We start from the raw sequence: 22,267 nt of genomic DNA, 5'->3' as shown, positions 1-22,267 counted from the left end.
GAGAATTTACAATGCAGGCACCTCAAACAATGCAAAGTTAAAATTAGTAAACTTTTAAGGCAACACGGAGAGAACAGAGGAGTTGCCAAAAGTCTATAAAAAGTTAACTATTCTAATTTTCAGAAAAGGATTAAAGACTAAGTCCAAAAATTAAATCCTATACTTTACTAAACCCACCATTGATCCTGGGCAATATGCTCCAGAGGATTTGAGGACAAATGTCTCATGAGCACTTAGAAAAGAGAGGAAAACACCCAGACGCAGCAGTTTCCAGATGGCAAGCTGAGTACATCTCCTTTCTTTCAGGTTGGTGGGCTTGAGGGAAAAGAGTTGCTAGCTCGTAACACTGGGCACTTACGTGCAGGCACAAGGCTCAGTGTTTTACAGCTTCTTCACTATTATTAGCTCCATTTTACAGATGAAAAAATCATCTACCTAAAGGATCACATAGGTGTGTCTGACCCTAAAGCTACGCGCTTACCACGATGGGCAGCACAGCAGACATTGACTTCAGGAAGGCCTTGTCAACTCTGGAAAAACGAGGCTGGCTGGTCAGAGTTAGGTACATTCTCACTAACTGCACCAAAATGATCCTAACACGCCTAGACTGACCAATGTCACCCTCCACGCTGCACTGGCTTATCCATCCATTACCTCTGTCGACACTTTGGTCGATGACACAGAAGCTCTGCTTATGAAATGTATGTTAAATCAAACCCAGATTAACAGTTAATATGCGGAATGCTGAAGCAAATTCATAATTACCTTGAGGTTGGAACGCTGACCTGAAATTAATGGGGAAAAAATGCTAAGCCTTGCCTTTAGGTGTAGACTGGAAGAAACCGGCAAACACGGATGTGTAAAAAATAAACCGAGGAGGTTTAGTGAATTATCAGTGTGATTTGAGCCAGTACATAGAGCTGCCGCTGAAAAGCCTAAGGAACCAGAGGTTGGATCTGTGAAAGATGCTGTATCCCAGGAGACTACCATAATACCAGTCTTTGCACAGGATGGACAGAAAAGCTAGTCACCTGTTGATGAGGAATTGCATATGATGTCCCCAAGGACCAACTGTGGAAACCATCACATATAGCTTGGACAGGATGACATCACTTGCCTTTAAAAACTTGGTGAGCTTCCATGGGGAAGTGAGTGTATGCTGCTCCAGAAAGCAGGGCAGAGCGTCAGATTAACGACCGAGAGGTAAATGTGGGTCCCGATAAGGAAAGCTTTCCACCAGTTCGGGTGTCCAACAATGGCTGTTGGAAGTATCAGGAATGTGGCTGGTGAAGGTCAGGAACATCTTTAACAAGACTATGCCACCTCTTCAAGACTACGATTCTGTGATTTTATGTTACGTAACTCAAAAAGCATTTCAGATCTCATCCACATGTGGGTCATTTAGCAGCTCACACAGTGGTGACATGCCAATGACTCTGAGACCAAAGGGCTCACCAATCTCCTCTCCTCCTTCACCAACCAGCACTTCCTGGAGCACCTGGCACCTTGAAGACACCTGCTTCGCTCTGCTTGGGGACAGTCTTCATCTCAAAACCACCATATCAAAGCTTTCCTGCCAACGGACCCCAATTGCCAGCTCCTCTCCTCCTGCCAGAAGCACTGCTATATTCCTAGCTGCCCAGATTCAAAACTGTGACCCCATCTTTGACTCCTGGTTTTTGTTTATTGTTTTTTTATTTTTCCACATCCAGAAACACAATCCTAGGAAGCAATTCCTCAAAATGTCTCTGTATTTCCATCATTCTCTGGTTCCATGGCAATAGGCCTCATCACCTCACAGCTTTAATACTGCACTAGCCCCCCAACTTCCTTCCCGTTCCTATCAATTCCTCTCCCTCGTGTGTGTGTGTGTGTGTGTGTGTGTGTGTGTGTGTGTGTTAGTGTGTGTGTGAGAAAGAGAGAGGGAGAGAGAGAGACTCTCTAATGTGTGCGAGATACCGTGTGTGTGCGAAAGGGGGGCTGTGGCCAGGGCTTCCCTCAGCTCAGGTTTGGTAGCTGGGCTAAGGGGGAGTAGAGAAGCACGCTGAATCTCATAGAAGTACAAAGGATGTATAGAGATCTGTGGTCAGCAACCTCGGGCGCAGCTGGAAGAATTAGATTCAATGGGGCTGACAGAAAACTAGAGAGACCAGGACGAGCCAGGGTGGACAGCAACACAGAGAGGACCGATTCCATGAGTGCATCAGGAGGCATCCCTGGGGAACCCACAGGAGTTGGGAGGTCCCTGAGACCTCCCCCATGGGCCAGAGAAGGATTCATACAGATGCAGAGAGACAAGCACACTATTAGGGTGACAAAAGGCTATGCTATATAAGCTGAATCATCTTACCCCAATTAATTAGACTTCCAGATGTATGAAGAAAAAAAAATTCCATACCCTGTGAGAAGTCACGTGATGGACTTCTGCTTCTTACCTCTGATTTGGGAGTTTAAAGATGGACTTTTGTAAATAGAATAAAACACTTTATTGAAAACACTTTTTTCTTTCTTTTAAAAAGTAATTATTTGGCTGCAAAATCATTTTCTCCTCTGGCTCTGAGTCTCAAATATCTGCAAATATGCATTGCATAATGACCTTCTGGCAGGCTGCAAAATCACATCTTGTTGCCTTTCATGGAAGGAAAAATGAAGAATTATGAAGACAGAATGACGAGGTTTCTCTAACCCAGGATTTCATTATCACTCTGTGCCCGTTTCAGGCAAAAGCCACTGGGTCTCAAGGTAAACCTTTTGGGTTCTGAGAAATCTGACTCTTATTAGTCAAAAGAAAGCCCTAGGACCCCTGGCTTTCCTGACTTCTTACTTTCATTTGAACTAGGAAAGCTTCTTGTGGCCATGTTACCCAATTTGCATGTTTAAGGAAGGAACTGAAGCTTCCTTCTCGAAACCTAAGAGTTTCAGTTTGGTGCATCCATTCTTCTTGCAGATTCCTGACTATCCAGAAATGGGGTGTGGGGGATTGTCAGAGGACACCTTATTCGTTTTGTAAATAAGAGGTGATCTCATTTGAACTACACTGAAAACAAACTTGGTGTCTGCTGCTGTTGTTGACTTTTGGCCATTAGCCTGGAACTGAGCATGCCCAGCGAGGCCCTGGGAGGCTTTCCTCTGACATCACCACATCAGATGTGGACATCACCCACTGTCTGCTTTTCAACAATACTATCAACTCCGAGGCTTAGGCTGACCCTTGTCTCTATTTTCTTGTTCTCTACTGACCAGCCCAGGATTGAACATACGTAGGAGCCAAAGACTACTATGGACTGTCCTTTGGGAAAATGAAAGATGGAAAATAAACAAACCAGCACTGATCCCCTAGTGGCTGGTGAGGAAGCACACCGCCCACCTCAGACAGAGACCTGGAGAACAGTTAGTTGCCCAGGTTGCCGAACACCGCATGTGCCACATAGGTAAAAAAGAGGCCGGGGAAGCAGAATCCTACACACTCATTCTTGAGGGCTCTTAATTTGGTGATTTCTCCATGATATTTAGAAATGCAATAAGGATTTTCCTGTGTGTTCCTTTTTGGTTGGTTGTTTTCCTTACAGACTGACTCCAAAGAAAAATCTACAGGATGCTGGCGCAACACCAATGGCTCTGAGTCTCCCTCCCATGTACTGGGCAGACAGCTGCATCTCGGTGAGGCCTGTTTCCTTTTGCTCATCTCCCCCTTTTCTTTTCCTCCCCTGTGGTCTTTCTTCTTCTCTCTTCCCATCTCCCTCTCCTCTTCTTTGTGTCTTTCCTCTCTGTGTCTTCTCCTCTCCCTCCCATCCCACCACCTAGAACTTGCCCTCGCTTGTGATGAGCTGAAAGACTGTCACTTTTCATACTGTACGCATGTGAGGTCTTATTTCCTTTTAGAAATAAGGCTGGCTGTTGGTGTTTTATCATGACCATAATGAAGCTAGAAAGACTTACTTATTCAGCCGTGACATACACCAAAAGTCCGTTTTTATTGCAAAATCTCCTCCTATCTCCCTAGCTTTTGGGGTCCCCGAGACCATCCACAGAGCCTTGGGAGGGAGCAACTCCAAATGAACATGAAGGTTGGGGAGGGCTCCCAGCAGAAGGAAGGAAAAGACATAAAACACTGCAACAGGATATGAGATATAAATCTTCCCTCAGCTTGGCTAGATCAACTTAGTGGGCCCAACATTCCACTCAGCTTCTAAGGTCACCTACAGCAGTCTGTAAATAGAGTGTTTCCATTTTCCATAAAAAACAAAGCCAAATGAAAAATAAGAGAAGAGTTTTTCTGTCTCCTGAGAGAAACCATGGCTGTTTCTATTACGAAACAGGGAAAAGTTCTGTCATCAATAATACTAGGAAAAAAGAAAATTGAGAGGAAGATAGATATAAGGGTCAACAAAGGACCTACCTGGGACCCAAAGGGTACTGCATACCAGGGCCATTCAAAGAGAAAAGGTCCTCCCACTCACACAAGGGCACATTCACCAGGACTCTAGAAGTCTGAAAGGTACAACCTCGAAGTAGATCTGCTCTTGACACAACGTCAAATCAGGGCTGAGCACTCCTGCAGTACAGCAGAGTTCTTGGGAAGCAGAAAATGCGAGGCAAGGCCAAAAGATGTGACTCACCACTGAGAGCACAGCACTGGTGCATGGCAGCATTGACAGGCCTGCCAAAGTGGGGTGCAGTGAATTCAGGGATAAGGAATAGTGGGGGCTGACCACATGCTCTGTGGGGAACCCCCTGGAGAGCTTGTTGATTCCGTGACCTGCTTAAGTCAGGTTCAAATCCCCCACCCAGGCCCTCTAAACCCCCATCTGTCTGACCCTGTTGCCCACTACAGTCACTTTGATCTCCTCCATGATGTTACACCCCACCCTCACCCCAAAAGCTGACCACACTCTTGCTTTGGTTCATTTGCACCTGCTCAGGACAGGATCCCTTCTTCCTACTTCTTCCAAATTCCTCCCCCAACTAGGTCCCTCAAGGCCCCACCTGAGAACCCAGAGAGGATGATGTAAGAGCCTCACCCAGCTTTCATTTCACCTCAAATGATGGGATGGACCTGCCTCCTTGGCACAGCGCTTCCACAGTGAGGACCTCATAGCCAAGGCATGGCTGACATGCTAATATCCATGGAGGAAATTCTCGTAACTAAGCATTATTTCCCCAACTACAAATGGAAATAACATTATTTACCTCAGAGTGGTCTCAAGTGGATTAAAAGAGTTGCCTGTAAGGCAATCTACTAATGGTGCCTGTTGCCTGGTACACCTTTAATACATGTTGGTTACTTTTATAATGGATGGTAGAGTTGAAAGGCAGTCTCAAACTCTTTCATCTCTATATAGGAATATACATATACATAGCCACAACATATAAATATGTACTTAAGTAACTGAACATATATGAACATGAAATATAGCAGGTAAGATTGATACTATATTTATGGTATAATTTTTAAATTAAACATGGAGAACCAGAGGTGCTGAAAGCATTTGAATAAAATGTGAAAGAAGAAAACATAAAATGCATTCAAGAACCATAAACTCTTCACAATTTGAGTGTATTCTAAAATCTATAAAATAGGAGCCCTCATTTGTCCTGTGACAGGGCTGGAACCAAACTGAATAGGATTTCTTTCTGCAAAATCATCTCAGAGAGGGTAGCAGAAAGAAAGCTGTGTGATGTGCACACTGAATAAAATGTTCAACCAGAAACTTCACTTACCTTTGACCCAATGAGAGTGTACAGCCACTGAATGGTTTCATTGTGGTTTATTACTCCATTCATCCCATCCACATACAACATTATCTGGCCCAAAGCTATAGAAAAGAAGAGAAAAAGAAGCAAGGAGATATTATGGTTTTACATGTAAATATAATTTTCAATCATCATAAAGCTAGTTGAGATTTTCTTATTTTAAGTACACAATATGTTAAGAACCAAATCTGAAGAGAATTCCTGGGCTCTGAAATTATCAAAATCTTATTTCAGAGAAAAAGTGTGGACCACAGCAGAAGAAACAAGGGCTATTCCGGGCATCTGGAAGATGCAATTAAGGCACCAAATCAGTGATTGTTGTTTCTCTGTGCCTTGATGTATAAATACATGTTTTTATGTTTCTATATCTGTGTGCAGACACAGACTGAGCAAAGATATCCACAAGATGGTGTCTGGATTGTGGCCTCCTGCTAGTGCCAAAAGGACAGATGAAGTTTCCAAAAGCAACCAATCTAGTGCCCCTGTGTGTGGTCGGGCAGGTCCCAGATGCTATGAAACCATCCTGAGCTAATACCATTTGAATCCTTGAGATAAGGGATATATATATATTTAAACGTTACTTGTAAGTCCTTTTAAAGATTTTCAGATTTTAAAAATGTCAAAAACCATTAAAAATATCATTTGTCAGATACAAAGTCCTAAATTTTCAGTTAAGTAAAATATAGTCACCATATATTGTCATTATTCAAAAAGAAAATACAAGCCATGTTATTACCTTTAAAAAAAATTAACTCTATTTTTTCAGCTCCCTTAGTATCAAAATAATTTGCACTCTAGATAATGAACAGAAATTACATACTCTAAGTAGACCTCCTAAATCTTATTTCACCCATAATTAATTGGCATGACATTGACATTTTTAGGCAACACATTTTTTTTCTGGTAACAATAGGACACTAATTTTAGAAAACTGGAAAATACACAGGAGTAAAGTGAAAATAATTTAAGATAATCATTCTTAATATATTGGTGTATTTTTCTAACATTTTTTCTTTATGCATTACCCACACACACAAGTTTATAGGTAGGTTACAGGAAACAGTCTATATAAAATAGTGTTGATTGAAAAGAGCAAAACACAAAATAGTGGGTATACACTAATTCCACTCTTACAAATATATGTGTGATGGTAGGAAACCTTTATTATCCTATCCAACAAAAGACCAAATTTAAAAAAACCACAGAATAATTCTGAGAAAAATTATCCTCCTAAATATGTAAGAACTCAAAATTTTAAAAATTAATTGAACATAGTCTTGACAAAATAAACAATATTTTTAGAATTAACAGATTCATATTCCATTTAACGGTGAAACACTGGAGCTATTCCTGTTAAAATCAGGAATCATTTTTAAATGATACCCACTTATCCCATGATTATTTAATACTGCTCTAGACTTTCAGGCAAATTTAATAAGACATGAAAAACAATGAGAGGTAGGATGGCTGGAAATGAATATATAATACTGTCATTATTTGCAAGAAATATTATAGACCCCATAAAATATTCATTTATAGAATTTATAATGAAGAGATCATGATTACAACCACTTTTCTCATCTAAATGAAAAATATGTATGTGACATACAAAGAAAATCAAAGTTCGATATAAGAAGATAATACTAGATAAAAGGATGTATGACAGCAAATATGATAAAGGTTTAAGTGATGTATTGCATAAACAATTCATACAAATTGATAAGAAAATACTAAATGCCAATAGAAAAAGTCAAAAGCAGTTCATAAGCGAGACAACAATCTGGCTTACAAAAACACACAAAGTTGTTCATTCTCACTATAATTAAAAAATATATAAATTAAAACAATATTGAGGCAGCACTTTCACTTAAATTATCAAAGGTATTTTAAAAAGAAATAATTTGGTTATCAATTGCTAGAAAGGTTAAACAAGTAACTTCATACATTACCAGAGGCAGGACAAATTGGTACAAATCCTGTAATAAGGCTATTTAGTGCTGTAATTGTTTTTAAAATAGTTAATATATAGTTAGTGCCTACTGTGTGCCAAGCTCGGTGGGGGGGACTTCATAAGTGCCAGTAATACAACAGCCATACTGCGCAGTGGGTTCTATTACCCCCACATGACAGAGGAACAAACTGAGGCTCTGAAAAGTGGGGAATGTGCCCCAAACTCCATCACTACCAAGGGGTGGAGCCCACCTCCCGCCAGGACAAATGGGCTCCTCCATGTCTGTTCTCAGAACCTCCAAGTCCTCTCTAGGCTCTGCCGAGTCATTGTGATGTCGGGAATCTACCTTAAGGAAACAACCCCACATTAAAGAAAAAAACAAAAAGGATAAAGCAAAGATACTCACCGAAGTGTCATCTATAATATCAAAATATCAACTAAAACTTAAATATCTACCATAATTCGAGAACTCGGCATACAAAGTAATTTACCAAATCTATGTCCTAACCTGTAAAATGCTCCTGATACAATAATTAAGAAGTTGAAAATTATAAACATCACATAATTCAATAAAACATTAAAATCTTCATGCATAGCAGGAAAGGAAATCCCCTGGTATACTCAGCATTATGATTGGGTGTGTGTTCTTTGGATGTGTTTTTTTCCTGTTTTCCCACTTTGCCATTATGAGTATTTATTATTACTTCTGTAATAAAAAAGTAAACAAATATACAAAAAAGGAACAAAATAAGCCCGTATAATGTAATGTGTTGGGTGCTTTTCTTGGTTTTTACAAGTTTTTACTAGTCTATCCCTCTCAGCACACCTCTCCATTTTTCAGAAAGATACAGCCCCCTTTTCAGGGAAGGAGTCTGAGAATTCAGCGCATTCTGCCCAATTTTTCCCTCCTCCCCTTTTTTTTCCTACTCTCCCTCCCAAAACAAACTGGCAAATCTTTAGGGAAGGGGGAGCTTGCACCACAGTCTTTTTCCCATTTGAATTCCACTGATACAGAAGCAAACTGGAGGCAGATTTTAGCATCCTGTAAATCAGCCTAAAGGCACAAATGAGAGACAATCTAAGCTCTTCAACCTTTGGGAGAAGCATCCCTTGGGAGAACCCAACCCTCAGAGCTGAAAAGCAAGGAATGAAAGTTTACACCTTAACTGCTCAGGGCCTCTGGGACTGCAGAAAGTCCAGGCAGCCAGGACATTGTTACAAAGGAGAAGGCAAAGTGAGATTTCAAAGACATCTTGAATTTCTGTTTTCTTTCTGGGATCTGTTTCCCAACAAGATTCAATCAACTGATTACCTTGGAGGAGGGAAATCACAAGAAAAGTCATGTCTAGCAGTATTCAAGATTCTGATCACACTGATTTGTCACAATATTTTGGCCATCAAAAGATTTCCTACTGTATCTTCTGTCCCCTAACCCTAACCCTAATGCTAAAGCACTGCTTTCTGTAAAACCCACTGCAGACACAAGATGGCGTTAAATAGATTCAAGAAGTTTAACACTGCGCTGTGATTCAACAGCAAAAAACCACCACCCTAAACGCGGGTCTGTGAATAAAACCAAACCAGAAAGAAAAGTAGATGACAGCCTGGGTCACAGGAGCCGCGAAAATTAGTGATTTGCGTTTTCAAGAAGAATGATGAGAATGTCAGAACAGAGTGGTGGGTAACAAACAGCACAGGTCTAACAAGAGGCTGCCCAACGCATTTGTTGTTCTGCAGCTCATGGAATTGACTCTGACTCTAGGCATCTTTCATCATTTTTCTGTGCTTCACTTCCCTCATCTCAAAAATGAGATAGTTACACTGTACTACCTATGTCTCAGGGCTGTTGTAGGGATTAAATTAGAACAATGCGTGACTCAGCGTTAAGTTCTCATACATGTTAGTCATGTGAACTACCTCACAGAAGTGAAACATCAATTATCTACTGAACAGAAGCACATGTGGAAAGAATCTCAAAGACGCAAAGTGGGGGGTGATCCCTCTGCCTAACCCAAAGTCACAAAGATTTTCTTCTGTTTCCTCTAAAAATGTTATAGTTTTACTTTTTATATTTAGATATATGACCCATTTTGAGATAATTTTCTGTATAAAGTGATTGAGGTTCATTTTCTTTTCATGTAGTTGTCCAATTGATCTAACACCATTGTTGAAGAGACTATCCTTTAATTGCTTTTGCAAATTTGCCAAAAATCAATTGGCTATATTTGTGTGGATCTATTTCTAGACTCTATTCTGTTCCACTCATCTGTTTATCCCTTTGCCAATCCCACACTATCTTGATTACCATAGCTTCTTAAAATCAGGTCGTATGGTTGCTAAAATGCCATTCTTCCTTTTCAAAATTGCTTTGGCTATTCTTGTCTTTTGGCCTTTTCATATAAATTTTGGAAGCAGCTTGCCTAAATCTATAAAACACATCTTTCTGGAAGTATTACGGGAAATGCATTAAATCTATAGATAAATTTTGGGAGAATTGACATCTTTATTTTTACTTTTGTTCCATTGATTGTCCCCTGTTTTTCCGTTTTCAAATTCATTAATTTCTACTCTTTATTATTGCCCTCTAATTGTTGGGTTTATTTTTCTTTTTTTATTCTTGTTTCTTAAGGTGGTGTTCATATTATTTTTTTCTAACATAAGCATGTAATACTATAAATGCCCCTCTAGGTATTATTTCAACTTCATCCTGCAAATTTTGATATTTTGTATTTTCATTTTAATTCAAAATATTTTCCAATTTCCACTGAGAATTTCTCTATTGAATCTTTCTATGTTGAATCTTCTAATCCATGAACCCATTATGTCTGTTAATTTAGATCTTCTCTGATTGTTTCATCAGTGTTTTGTTGTTTTTAACTACAGCCCTTGTATATGTTTTTTTTGCTAAATTTATAAGTATTTCATGTTTTTTGCACGCTATTAGAAATAATATTTTTAAAACTTTTCCATTCCCAACTGTTTATTTTAGAAATAAAATTGATTTTTTTGTGTTGGTTTTGTATCTTGTAACTTTGTTAAATATGTTAATTCTAGCAGTTTTTTAGGTTTTGTTTTTGTAGGTTTCTTGATATTTTCTACATAGACAATAACGCTATCTGTGATGAAGAAAAATTTTATTTCTTCTTTCCCAGTGTATATCCACCCCACCGCCTTTTCCCCCTTGTCTTACTGCACTAGTTAAGACTTTCGGTATAATGTTCAATTTGACTGGTAAGAGTGGACACACTTGCCATGTTCTCAATATTAGTGGAAAAGCATTTAGTTTTTCACCACCAATTATGATGTTAGCTATAGTTTTTTTGTACATTGTCCTTTATCAAGGAAAGAAAGTTACCCCCAATTTCTAGTTTACTAAGTTTTTCTCTTATCCTAAATGGATGCTGAATTTTGTCAAATACTTTTTCTACTTCAACTGACATTATGTTTTCTCTTCACATTGTTAATGGAGTGGATTACACAGAATGAATTTCAAATATTGAACCAGCTTTGTATTCCCTCTTGATCATTCTTTTCAGGTATTGCTGGACTTGCTTATATTAAGCCGAGGATTTTTGCATCTTAGTTCATGAGAGAGATTGGTCTGTAGTATCATTAAGCCGAGGATTTTTGCATCTTAGTTCATGAGAGAGATTGGTCTGTAGTATCATTAAGCCGAGGATTTTTGCATCTTAGTTCATGAGAGAGATTGGTCTGTAGTATCCTGTCTTTGTCTCATTTCATACCATAGTAATGCGGGCCTTATAAAATGAGTTGGGAAGTATTCCATCCTCGTCTATTTTCTGGAAGAGATGATATAAAATTGGCTTTATTTTGTCTTCAAATCTTTGGTAGAATTCTCCAGGAAACTATCTGGGCCTTGAGACTCCTTTTTCAGAAAGTTTTTAACTGCAAATTAAATTTCTTTAATAGTCATAGTTAATAACAGTTATAGTAATAGGGTTAGTTATGTTATCTATTTCATTTTGGTAGCTTGTGGTTTTTAAGGAATTGGTCCATTTCATTTAAGGTATCAATTTTATGTGCTTAGAACTGTTCATAGTATTCTCTGATCACTCATTGAATGTCTTTGGGGTCTGTCATGATATCCCCTCTTCATTCCAGATGTTAGCAATGAGTGTCCTTTTTTTTCTTTGTTATTATTGCTTGTTATTTTTAATTTATTTTTACTTTTATTCCACTGATTGTCCCGTTTTTCTGTTTTCAATTTCATTAATTTCTACCGTTTATTATTTCCTTCTTTCTAATTGTTGGGTTTATTTTTCTTTTTTTATTCTTGTTTCTTAAGGTGGTACTTATATTATTTTTTCCAATATAAGCATGTAATGCTATAAATTCCCCTCTAGGTATTCTTTCAACTTCATCCTGCAAATTTTGATATTTTGTATTTTCATTTTAATTCAAAATATTTTCCAATTTCCACTGAGAATTTCTCTTCAACATATGGATTATTTAGAAGCGTGTTGTTCAATTTCCAAGTATTTGGAGATATTCTTGTTCCCCTTCTAGTTTAATTCCATTATGATCAGAAAACATAATTGCATTACAATGCCCGCTTTATCCCTTGCTATTTTTTTCTAAAGTCTACTTTCTCTAATGTTGATAATATAGCCTTCCTTTGATTAGTGTTTGCATGGTTATTTATTTCTGTATCTTTTTGCTTTTAAACTATCTATAGCATTAAGTGGGTTGCCTGTAGGCAGCATTTAGTTGGGTCTTGTTTTGTTTATTAATTCTGATTATCTCTGCTCTTTAATTGTTGTGATTAGACCAGTTACATTTAATATAATTACTGGTGCATCTGAATTTAGGACTGTCCTTTCCAATTTGTTACTGCTCCCATTTAGTGAGCTTTTTGTTTTGGTTATTACATTTTTCAGTTCTAAATTTTCCATTTGGTTCTTCTTTATATCTTCTGTATCTTTCTTTGCTGAGACTTTCATCTTCCTTTACTTCCTGAGGCAGTTGTTTTATATTAGCTGCTTTAAAGTATTTGAAAAATCCAATATCTTTGTCATGGTGGCACTGGGGTGTGTTGATTTGTCTTTTTTCCCATGAAAGTTCAAATTTTCCTAGTTTAGTGTATGGCAAGTAATTTTAGCTTATATCCTGGACAGTTTGAAAATTATAAGACTCTGGATTTTATTTAAATATTATAGAAAATATTCACATTTTTGTTTAAGCAGGCAATTAACCTGATTCATTTCAAGCCACATGCTATGACCTGCCTTTTGTGGGCTATGGTTCCAATGCCAGTTCCATCTTCAAAGCTCTTGCTGTGCCGTTTGGATCGGTCCTGTCTGTGTATCCAGTGGCTGGTCTGGGACCTGGGCAGTGATCTACCTTGTTATTTGGTTCTCAAAATCTTTGCTATGCTGTTTAGGGTCGGATTCATGCATGTACAGTTTGCGGTGAGCCCAAGGCTTCCCAAAACACTCTGCAGGTCACCTTCCTGAATGACTCCTCCATTATCTCCCTGATACTTTTAGATTCCCTGGGGCTCCCCTTCTTAATTCTTCAAGGAGAGAGCTGGCCCATTGTTTATTCTGCTCTGCCACCATCATTGCCTCAGGTCCAGCTTCCATTGTCTCTCCTGGATTTTAGTAACTGCTGATCCCAGCTGATCTCCCTATCTTGACTCCCACTCTTTTTCTAATCCATGATAGATATTATTACCACTGAATTTTCCAATGCTTTAAAAATGTCAGCTAAACCTGGAAAATCTTCTGTCTCCCTCCTGCCTCAGTATGAGGCCCAGGGTTCCTCATATCCCCAGGCAACCTGTGTTTCAGTTTCTTGCCCACACCATCTGGGTTCCTGTGGCTCTGAAACCTAAGGGTTTCAATTCTAAGGCTATCAATTGTCAGTTAGCTACCCGTACTTTGTATTTAAGAGAAGTCCTTATATATATAAAATATATATTCATTCTACAAACCATAAACATAGACATAATTTTTTTAAAAAGAATTTCTTACACATCAGAAACATACACTAAAACAATCCCAAATCACTATTTGCTTGCTTGTTCATGTCCTTTACTTTGGCCAAAGATGCCAAAAATGCCATGGAAGAAGCTGAAAGGTAATTCCTTCCTGGCAGAGTCATCTCACTTTCTAAACAAAGAGCTCTTAAACCCTGCTGCCCTGTGTGGTCTTTTAATAAACCCCTTATCCATTCTTCTCACTCAATATTACAGTGAAATTACAGGTCACATGTATTCTGTAAATGGGCTCAGACATTCAAAAGCTACATTACATTCTCAAGGGACTTACACAGTTTAGGCCTAAGAATTTTTAATGTTGGTTGTTTTATTTTTAAAAAGCACTGTTATAACTATGGGTATATCACATTTTACTACATATAAACCAGCCTTTTTAATGTACTAGAGAAGGCCATGGTTTGTAAACTAGGTATCCACTTGCATATTTGACCCTCTGGTTCCACCATGAAACAAAAGTTCCCTCCCACTGAAGGCTGAGTATTTCAGTTTGCCTTCTTATAGCAACTTCCCACCTTTTTTTTTTTTTTTTTGCATTTTAGGGTAACTTTTAATTTTGATGTAATTTCAAAATTACAAAGAAGTTGTTAGAATAGTATCAGGGACTCTTTTTTCACCCGTATACATTTTACCAGATTCATTAACTGTTTATATTGTGTACCATTTACTTTATCATTCTTTCTCTTTTTTTTAATTTTTAAAAATGTATTTTAAAAAATATATATATATATTTAAGGGGTACAACATGATTTGATATACATATATACAGGGCAACAATTACTATAGCCAAGCTAATTAACATATCATTTCCTCATAGTTACCATTTTTTGTGTGATGAGAGTACCTGAAATGTACTCCCTTTGCATATTTCAGGAATTCAATACTGTATTATGAACTACAGTCATCATGCCTGTACATTTAGATTTCTAGACTTATTCATTGTGCTTTCCCACTCTTGACTTGATTTTTCTTTTCACAAAAGGAAGGAAAGTCTATGCAACAGCCATTTCATAAGATCAGATATTTTACCACTTGAAAATGTGACTGCAAATAATTCCTATTTATTTCAACCAAAAGTACAGAAAAAATAGACTGGTTGTATGAAAAATTAAAGAATTGCCTCAATACAAAGGCAATTTTCTGCTACGAACAGTGATCAGTGGTCATTAGGGGGTTATTTGGAGGGTGAAAGGAGACCTGTGACTTGTGTGCATTGGGAGTGAAGATGGATGTTGCTATGTTGTTGGATCAGATCAATTCTTTCCGGAGGTCTATGTAAGCCCAAGACTGACCCTGCTTTCTTCCACCAGAACACAGTGGGGGACTCTGACAGTCACTGAGAGTTCTTAAATCAACATTATCTTCAGAGAAGGAAAAACCATTACTACCACTAAAACCTTATCTTCTGAGAAAGGCTAATTTATCTTAAAGATGGGATTTCATCTTATTTTAATCAGACCATTAAAACTTACTCTTCTTAACTCTGAAATGGATTTGCTGGCTCCCAATTTCCATTTTCACCAAAGCCTGCAGTAAATATTGAAAAGAGGTTGATAATGTTGACATTCTTGGAACTAAGTGGAGACCTTGGAGTCTGCATTATTATTAGTCTCTCTCCCACTTAACTGTCTGCCCTGAATAACAAGCCCAGGCCCAGTTTTCCCCAAGGGCAACTGTCAAAGAAATATTCTTTCAGTACTGATTACTGCATGAAAATTAAGGAGAAGAAGCTGCCAATTCTAGAGACAAGAATTTAATCAGCACAAAGAGCTCCAACAAGGTGTCAAAATTTTGAGTCCCCTGCTGATATTCAGCAGTATTTGCAATACAAATTTTCAGAAGCATTCTTAGAAAAATTGCTAATCCCTCTCCACCCCAAGATTCCTGTTTCCTAAAAAAAAAAAAAATTAAAAAAAAAAGGTCCCCTAGATACATTTTGAAAGAAATCAGGCGTAAGGGCCTCTCTTACCACGTGCAAGTTTACTCAGTAACTCTCACAAACAGAGGGCCCTCTACTAGGACCCCTAAAGCAGGATCATTGATTTGGTTCTTTCTGATCAACCTTCCCACCAGGTCATTAAGCAGCCAAGCTCTCTGCACCTTCTCCTCCCATCTAATGCCACATACGGGACTGATTTATTTCTGGAGTATTCCTTCACCTTCTCAGCAGCAGCCAAGTTTAAATCCCAGATTCCCATACTAAAGGTTAAAAGTAGTCCCTCAGCAGCCACCAATACAGGAACAGCCAGCCTCATTACTGCAGAGGGTGTTGTGGCTTCAATTACGCCCATGCTCCCCGACCTCTCTCAGTCTTTCCCATTCCACATTACCCCCTACCCTCCTATTTTTTAAGATAAGGTAAAACCAAAGGAATGAAGAATGATTTAATAGATCAGCAGGTTTTGAGCTTCTAAAAAAAAATCTGGCAGACTCCTAATTTCTCTATGAAAAGAAAAATAGTCATTTTAATGATCTGTTTTATAATGGTCTTTCAGGACTTACATCCAATGAAATACCAGTGGAAGCACACAGCCTTCCCAAGGCACCTCAGAACCAGAGATGAAATGAACCAGAAACAGACTCCACAAGCTCAGAAGTGGAGCCATCCTGCTCGTCTCCCGGCTCAGTCTAACCCTGCTCTTCCCACAGGGACCTGAGGTGGCATCACAAGCCAATGACAAAGGCTCACTTGACAGAGACCCTGGGAGAAGCAGCACCTCCCCTGGCTTAGGGAAGGGATGCACAAGAGGCATACACGTGGGGCATCCCTTCCAAATGGCTCACCTGTATTTTGGGGTGACAGAGGCAAGAGGAATGAAGCTTGAGAGAGCAATTAAGCCCAAGCGGGGTGGGTTGGAGCTCATAAACACCCCGATTCATAGAAGGGTGGGGTTGGTATGAGCCTAGATAATTAGAAAAGGTACCACGGAAGAGGACAATACAGTCATAACTTAAAGGATGGGGAACAATTAGCTGCGAGAAGACAGATGAGCTTCCGGGGTAGGGAAGGAGAAAAGGTGCATTGAAGGTTCCCCATACTTCTGTTTTCAGGACAGTGCAGCCGCCAGCTCTAAAATTCTACATTTGTGTAACATGACTACTTTAAAGCCATTCGTGGAGATGCAATATGAAGTGCCTGGCACTAGGGAGAGCCCTTCTAATAGGCATTTATATCTGCAGTTCCAGGCATCCCAGATGTGATTCCATAAAAATCAGAAATACACTTTTGGGCATTATTTAAAGCAATCTCAGTGTATTCCAGTATTTAATTCTGTATTGTTCTCTAGGATTTCAACACCTTTACAATTTGACTGCCTAAAAAAGAAAAGAACACCCAACTTACTAAACTGACATAAATTTGATCACTATTGGTGACTCTGCATCTAGATGCAACCTGCTGCTGGTCCCCATGAGGAGTGCTGGTCTCTCCAGCATGAAAAGGACCTGTGTCCTGCGATTACCTTGGCAGCCAGCACCCCAGGCACTGACCCTGCTCAGGGCTTTCGGGCAGGGGTACAGGGGAAAATTGCTGCCTGAGAAGCCTCTAACCACACCTCACCAGCCCCTTCAGCCCCCCGCCCCTTCAGCATCTGATTTAATTGGTCCTGGGAGTGGACCTGGCATCCATGTTTGTCAAAGTTCCACAGGTGATCGTCCTGCACAGCCAGGGACGTGAACCACTGGTCCAGGCTAAACCAAACCATTACCTAAGAGCTCTGCTGGGGTAGGGCTCTGCCCTCGCTCACTAACCCAAACCAAACTCAAAGTGGGGTGGAAGACTGTGGAAAGAACTATGTAGGTGAGGCTGGATCCCCCAGCTTAGTTTGCTTCTCCCCCAAACTCCAAATTACTGGATAATACTCCCAGGCCTCATCATGTTTGGTGGACAGTTTCAAAATTACAACTTTTAAATATTATTTTAAAATCACAACAGCACGCAATGCAGTAAAGAATGTTTTTAAATAAAGTAATCCTTAGTTTCTTCTCAGAGTACTTTATTACTTTGCTGTGGACCTCCACAGTGGGATTTCAAGGACTTTTTTACAATGTGGAGGGATCTGGTGTAGTAGCCATTTGCCTATGGCTTAAACCTAAATTCTTTAAAAGTATTACAAGCTTGACAAATGTGCTTTATGATATTATTTTTATGACCTAGAATAAAACGAACATGTGCATAAGAGGCAAAGAATTGGAAACCTTCCTATTGTGACTCATTCGTACTCATTCTTACCTATCAGTTCTAAGTCGGTGATGTTCAAAGAAAGAAGATGAAGAAAAATAATGAAACTTTCTTTAAAAAGAGAAAAATAAAAATCAAATCTCTTAATTGTGCATGTCCACTCTATTTTCTGCATTCCAACAAACTGACATATGTATGGCTACATTAATATGTGTGGATATATTTAATATAACTACATTTAAAAATCATATCAGAATCATGCCACAACCTGGATGAATCTTGGAAAAAGCATCATGCTAAGTGGGATAAGCCAGTCACAAAAGGACAACTATTGGATGATTGCACTTACATGAAATATCTAGAACAGGCAAGTTCATAGAAACAGAAAGGGGGTTAGTGGAGGAGGAAATGGGGAGTTACTGCTTATTGGGTACAGAGATTCTGTTTGTGGTGATAAAAAAAAGTTTCGGAAATAGATAGTGGTGAGAGTAGTATAACATTGTGAAGGTAATTAATGTCACTAAATTGTACAACTAAAAAATGGTTAGAATGGCAAATTTTGTGTTATATATATTCTACCACATTAAGTAAAAACAAAATCGTATCAAAATGCTACATGGCTAAAAACCAATGGCTTAACATCCATAGCAGAAAATCTTCGAAGCAACTAAGACTATCTCCAGAGTCAGGTGCCCCAGCCTCCTGACCTGGGCGTGGTCTCGAACAATTCTGTTTCAATTCTGTTTCCTGTGTGAAAATAGGTATAAGACTAGTCCAGCCTTTGCAGAATTGACCAAGGCTATAGGGCTATGCGGCCATGGACTTCACCACCATCCATCCTGTCTCCTTGACCAATGCACTAGACTCCCACTTATTTAACAGCTATTCCCTGGCAGCTGTGATCACATGTTTATCAGAACTGAATTGTTCTGTCATGCTAATAGTCATCATGGGCTGTCAATGACGAGCACTTTTTTCTCAGTTCTATAAACACGTGGGCATTTCAGATGTCATCAGCCACTGAAACTAAGTTCTTTAGACCATGCATTCTCAATGGGGGCAAGAACAAAGAAAATCGGTTCTTGTGGGCAAAATTACCTTCGATATTACAATGATTTTCAGTCCTCTATAGGGACACAGTAACTGACGGATATATATTATGTCCACAGCATTAAAATTTCAGGGGGTGGTAAGGAAAAATACGTATGAAAAGGCTACCTAGGGGGGATGATAATGAAAAAAAAGGTTGACAGCATTGCTTCATACCATTGAAAGGTTTTCCTTAAACCAAATATAAATAAACAAAAACCAGCTGTTCTTCATAATAAAAAAAAGAAAGAGAAACCTATGAAAAGAAGTTTTAATTAGAGACTAGTGTATGACTTTGCTGCAGTCAAAGGCCTCCATCTAGCCTTTCCAGGATACTGTGCAGCTATCTGTGAGGGGTGTGACCCTCCATTTGGCCCAAACTCTCTTAGCTTTTCCTAAGCAGTCACAAGCATTTATTAAGAGCCAGGCACCCTGCTAGGTCCATTTGGCCGGACCTGCCTTGTCCAAATGGACAGCACCCCACAGCTGTCAGGAATGGAGAATGCCTGGACCCCTGGATCCACAGCAGCCTTGAAGGGAAGAAGCAAGAAGTAGGCCAAGGGAGTGACCTCAAGTATGGGCTCTGAAGCCAAGAAACCTGCTTTGAGGCCAAGTGGCCATGCCTCTTATCAAGCAAGCAACTTTGTATAAGTGATTTGACCTTTGGAAAAAAGAGATGGTGGTGTTTCTTACAGCGCTGTGGTGAGAATCAAGTAAGAGATGACAATAGACATTTGTCTCTTGCAAGCTCAAGTAACTACTGATAATGCCTTACCAAGTGAAATAATAGACCATTTATAATGTACACAGCTATCTGTCATGATTTCCATCAGTGGATACCATGTACCAACACCCACATACTCCTGCTAAGACCCTGCAACTATCTCTGGGGGTGAGCTCTAGCTTCAAAGTCAGCTTACAGGAAAATGGGCTCTAGTAGGTTAGATGCAAAGCCCACCTGAAATACAAGGTGATAGACAGCAGCTGCAGCAGGAAGGGTTTCTAAGTCAATGAAGAATTTCAGCAACGTGTATCCCTCTGTTTTATGCTAATCACCAAGCCAAGATGAGGCACACTCACTCTGGATGCTCCAGGACACACTGAAGGGACACAATGAGATAATGTCCCACCAACCTGAACTAATAAACAGGTGAAGAAGTCAGTTGCACTGGGGTCTGATTTCAGGGCCCTTAGAAGGAACAGGCCTTTTAAAAGTATGCCTCTCCCCAGCTTGCTGATACTTTCTTCTTCAGTCAATACATGTTTCCATTCCACAAAGAAAGGTACTGTTCCCCATATCCCCTGGGATAGAGGTGCTAATAAAGCTTACACTTTAGAGCTCTCACTCCCAAAGGTTTCTTTCCCAGACCTTTGGAGGGGCCCTGGAAATGTGTTGGTCATGGTCCTATATTTTCATGCAATTTACAAAAGGAAGATATTGTAGCAGCATTCGCTAAAGACCACGGTCCCTTTCCATGCTGTTTCCCTCCATCACATTGTCTCGCATGGCAGGTGGTAGGATGACCACAGGCATTTGGGGGATCCAGGTAAAGGAAGTGAAGTGAGAGGCTCAGTGGGATGGATTTACATGGTTTATCATCTCCTTGGTGTATAGTTAGGTTTTTGCTGGCTGTCCCAATAAAAGAATGATTCCCCAGAATACTCCTGCTGTCCAATGCAGCCAACTCACCAATTGTTATGACCTCAGGGGAGGCCCAGAGGTCACACCGCAATATGAACATGTCCTAAGTGTGAATGTGAAGCAAGTATGTGAGTAGGAGAACCATGCTTCAGATGCAAAGAGCAAGAGGCTTGTCTGTCTGTAGTCTACTCCTCCAATTCCTCTGGGTCCCAGATGAAAGATAACTAATAGAGGTTTTCCCCACTTGAAAAAAATCCTAGACATTTCCAAGAGAGTACCATGAAGGAGCTAAGAAAATACAGTTTAAAGCAAGCGTTGTCAAATTATGGTCCACCAAATTATAGCCCATTGGACAAATCTGGTCCACTGCCTGCTTTTATAAATAAAGTTTTATTGGGACATAGCCACACCCATTCATTTACATATTGCCTAGGGCTGCTTTTGCCCAAAAAGGCAGAATTGATAGTTGCTAAAGAGGCCAGGTGGCTCCCAAGGCGTAAAATACACAGGGTACCAAAAAAAAAAAAAATGTATACACATTTTAAGAAAGGAAAAAATTGTTTTAAAATTGTAATACTCAATATATACCAATAACAAAAGATGAATGTAAGTCATGTGTAAACATTTTTTGGCATCCCCAGTATTTATTATCCTTTACAGAAAAACTCTGCTGATCCCTGCTCTAAACTATCAATAATGCAAAGCAAATTCTGATCAGTCATACCAGAACAAACACTGAATTATCTTCCTGCTTTCTCTATATGAAATCATTATAATATTAAGAGAATAGAGAGTATACAGCAAAAAAAAAGCAGAGAAAACTGTATTACTGTATTATAGAGGCACATTAGTGTGTTGACTTTTATCAGTCAACACACTAATTAATTATTAACATAAATTTTTTTTCTGTGTTTTGAGCTAGTTGAAGTATCTGTCAGCCTTTTATAATCTCTAATTTGTCGTGATTCATTTTCTCATTCTTTCTCAAAATACTCACTCTTGTATCCCAAGTTGTATGACTTTCAGGCCACACCAAAGCTGGATATGTGTCTACTAATATATAAAGAAGTGACATGTGACCATTCCTGTGGCCCTCGTCACCCCCATGCAAAGGTCTCCTTGACTTTTCTAGGTGGGGTGGGAGGGAACTCTGAGAGGATAGAAGAGGCCTACAGAGGAAGCAACTAACTAGAGACAAAGCAGCTCAGAATAAGACAGTGATGACCACTGAAAGAGACACATCCTCAGGGAGCACCACTCTTACACAGGAGGAAAAAAATCACAGCTCTGTTTAAAATCTGAGTGTGTTCTGTCCAAGCAAGGCGCTAAAATGAAATGTAGGTAGGGGTAGGTGGAGGTACTGGTAGGGGCTGCAGCTGAATGCTATGTAATCAGTAAACAACTACCATTGCAAATTGCAGCCTGCTATGTAATTAGTAAACAACAACCATTGCAAATTGCAGCCTATTAGAAAGGAGGAAAGGGTCAAGTCAGCGAGTCCTATTTTCAAAGCTTCCCTCTGAGTTAAGGAGGGAAGCTTTCTCTCCTTCCTCTCTGCGGAGCCAAAAGAAGCAGTGGCAGAGGAAGGGATCCTGGGAGGACAATGCCCCTGGGTCGTCAGCTGGTAGGTAGGTG

General features: G+C 39.5%; 1 protein-coding gene across 23 annotated transcripts in view; it reads right to left on the bottom strand.

The window, feature by feature from the left end:
• The window catches only part of FHOD3 (formin homology 2 domain containing 3), a 434,191-nt gene that overhangs the window by 177,844 nt on the left and 234,080 nt on the right, over positions 1-22,267 (bottom strand). For all 23 annotated transcript variants that reach the window (XM_074340102.2, XM_074340103.2, XM_074340106.2 and 20 more), the window contains exon 6: positions 5,722-5,816. In XM_074340102.2, the coding sequence (XP_074196203.2) occupies positions 5,722-5,816 (95 nt within the window). The remainder of the gene's footprint in view (positions 1-5,721; positions 5,817-22,267) is intronic.

Source organism: Rhinolophus sinicus, chromosome 4 (assembly GCF_057876585.1).
Source record: "Rhinolophus sinicus isolate RSI-liver-muscle chromosome 4, RSI-T2T, whole genome shotgun sequence".
Taxonomy (NCBI): Eukaryota; Metazoa; Chordata; class Mammalia; order Chiroptera; family Rhinolophidae; genus Rhinolophus; species Rhinolophus sinicus.
Note: the sequence above shows the minus strand (reverse complement) of the source record. Positions and strands in the feature narration are given on the sequence as shown.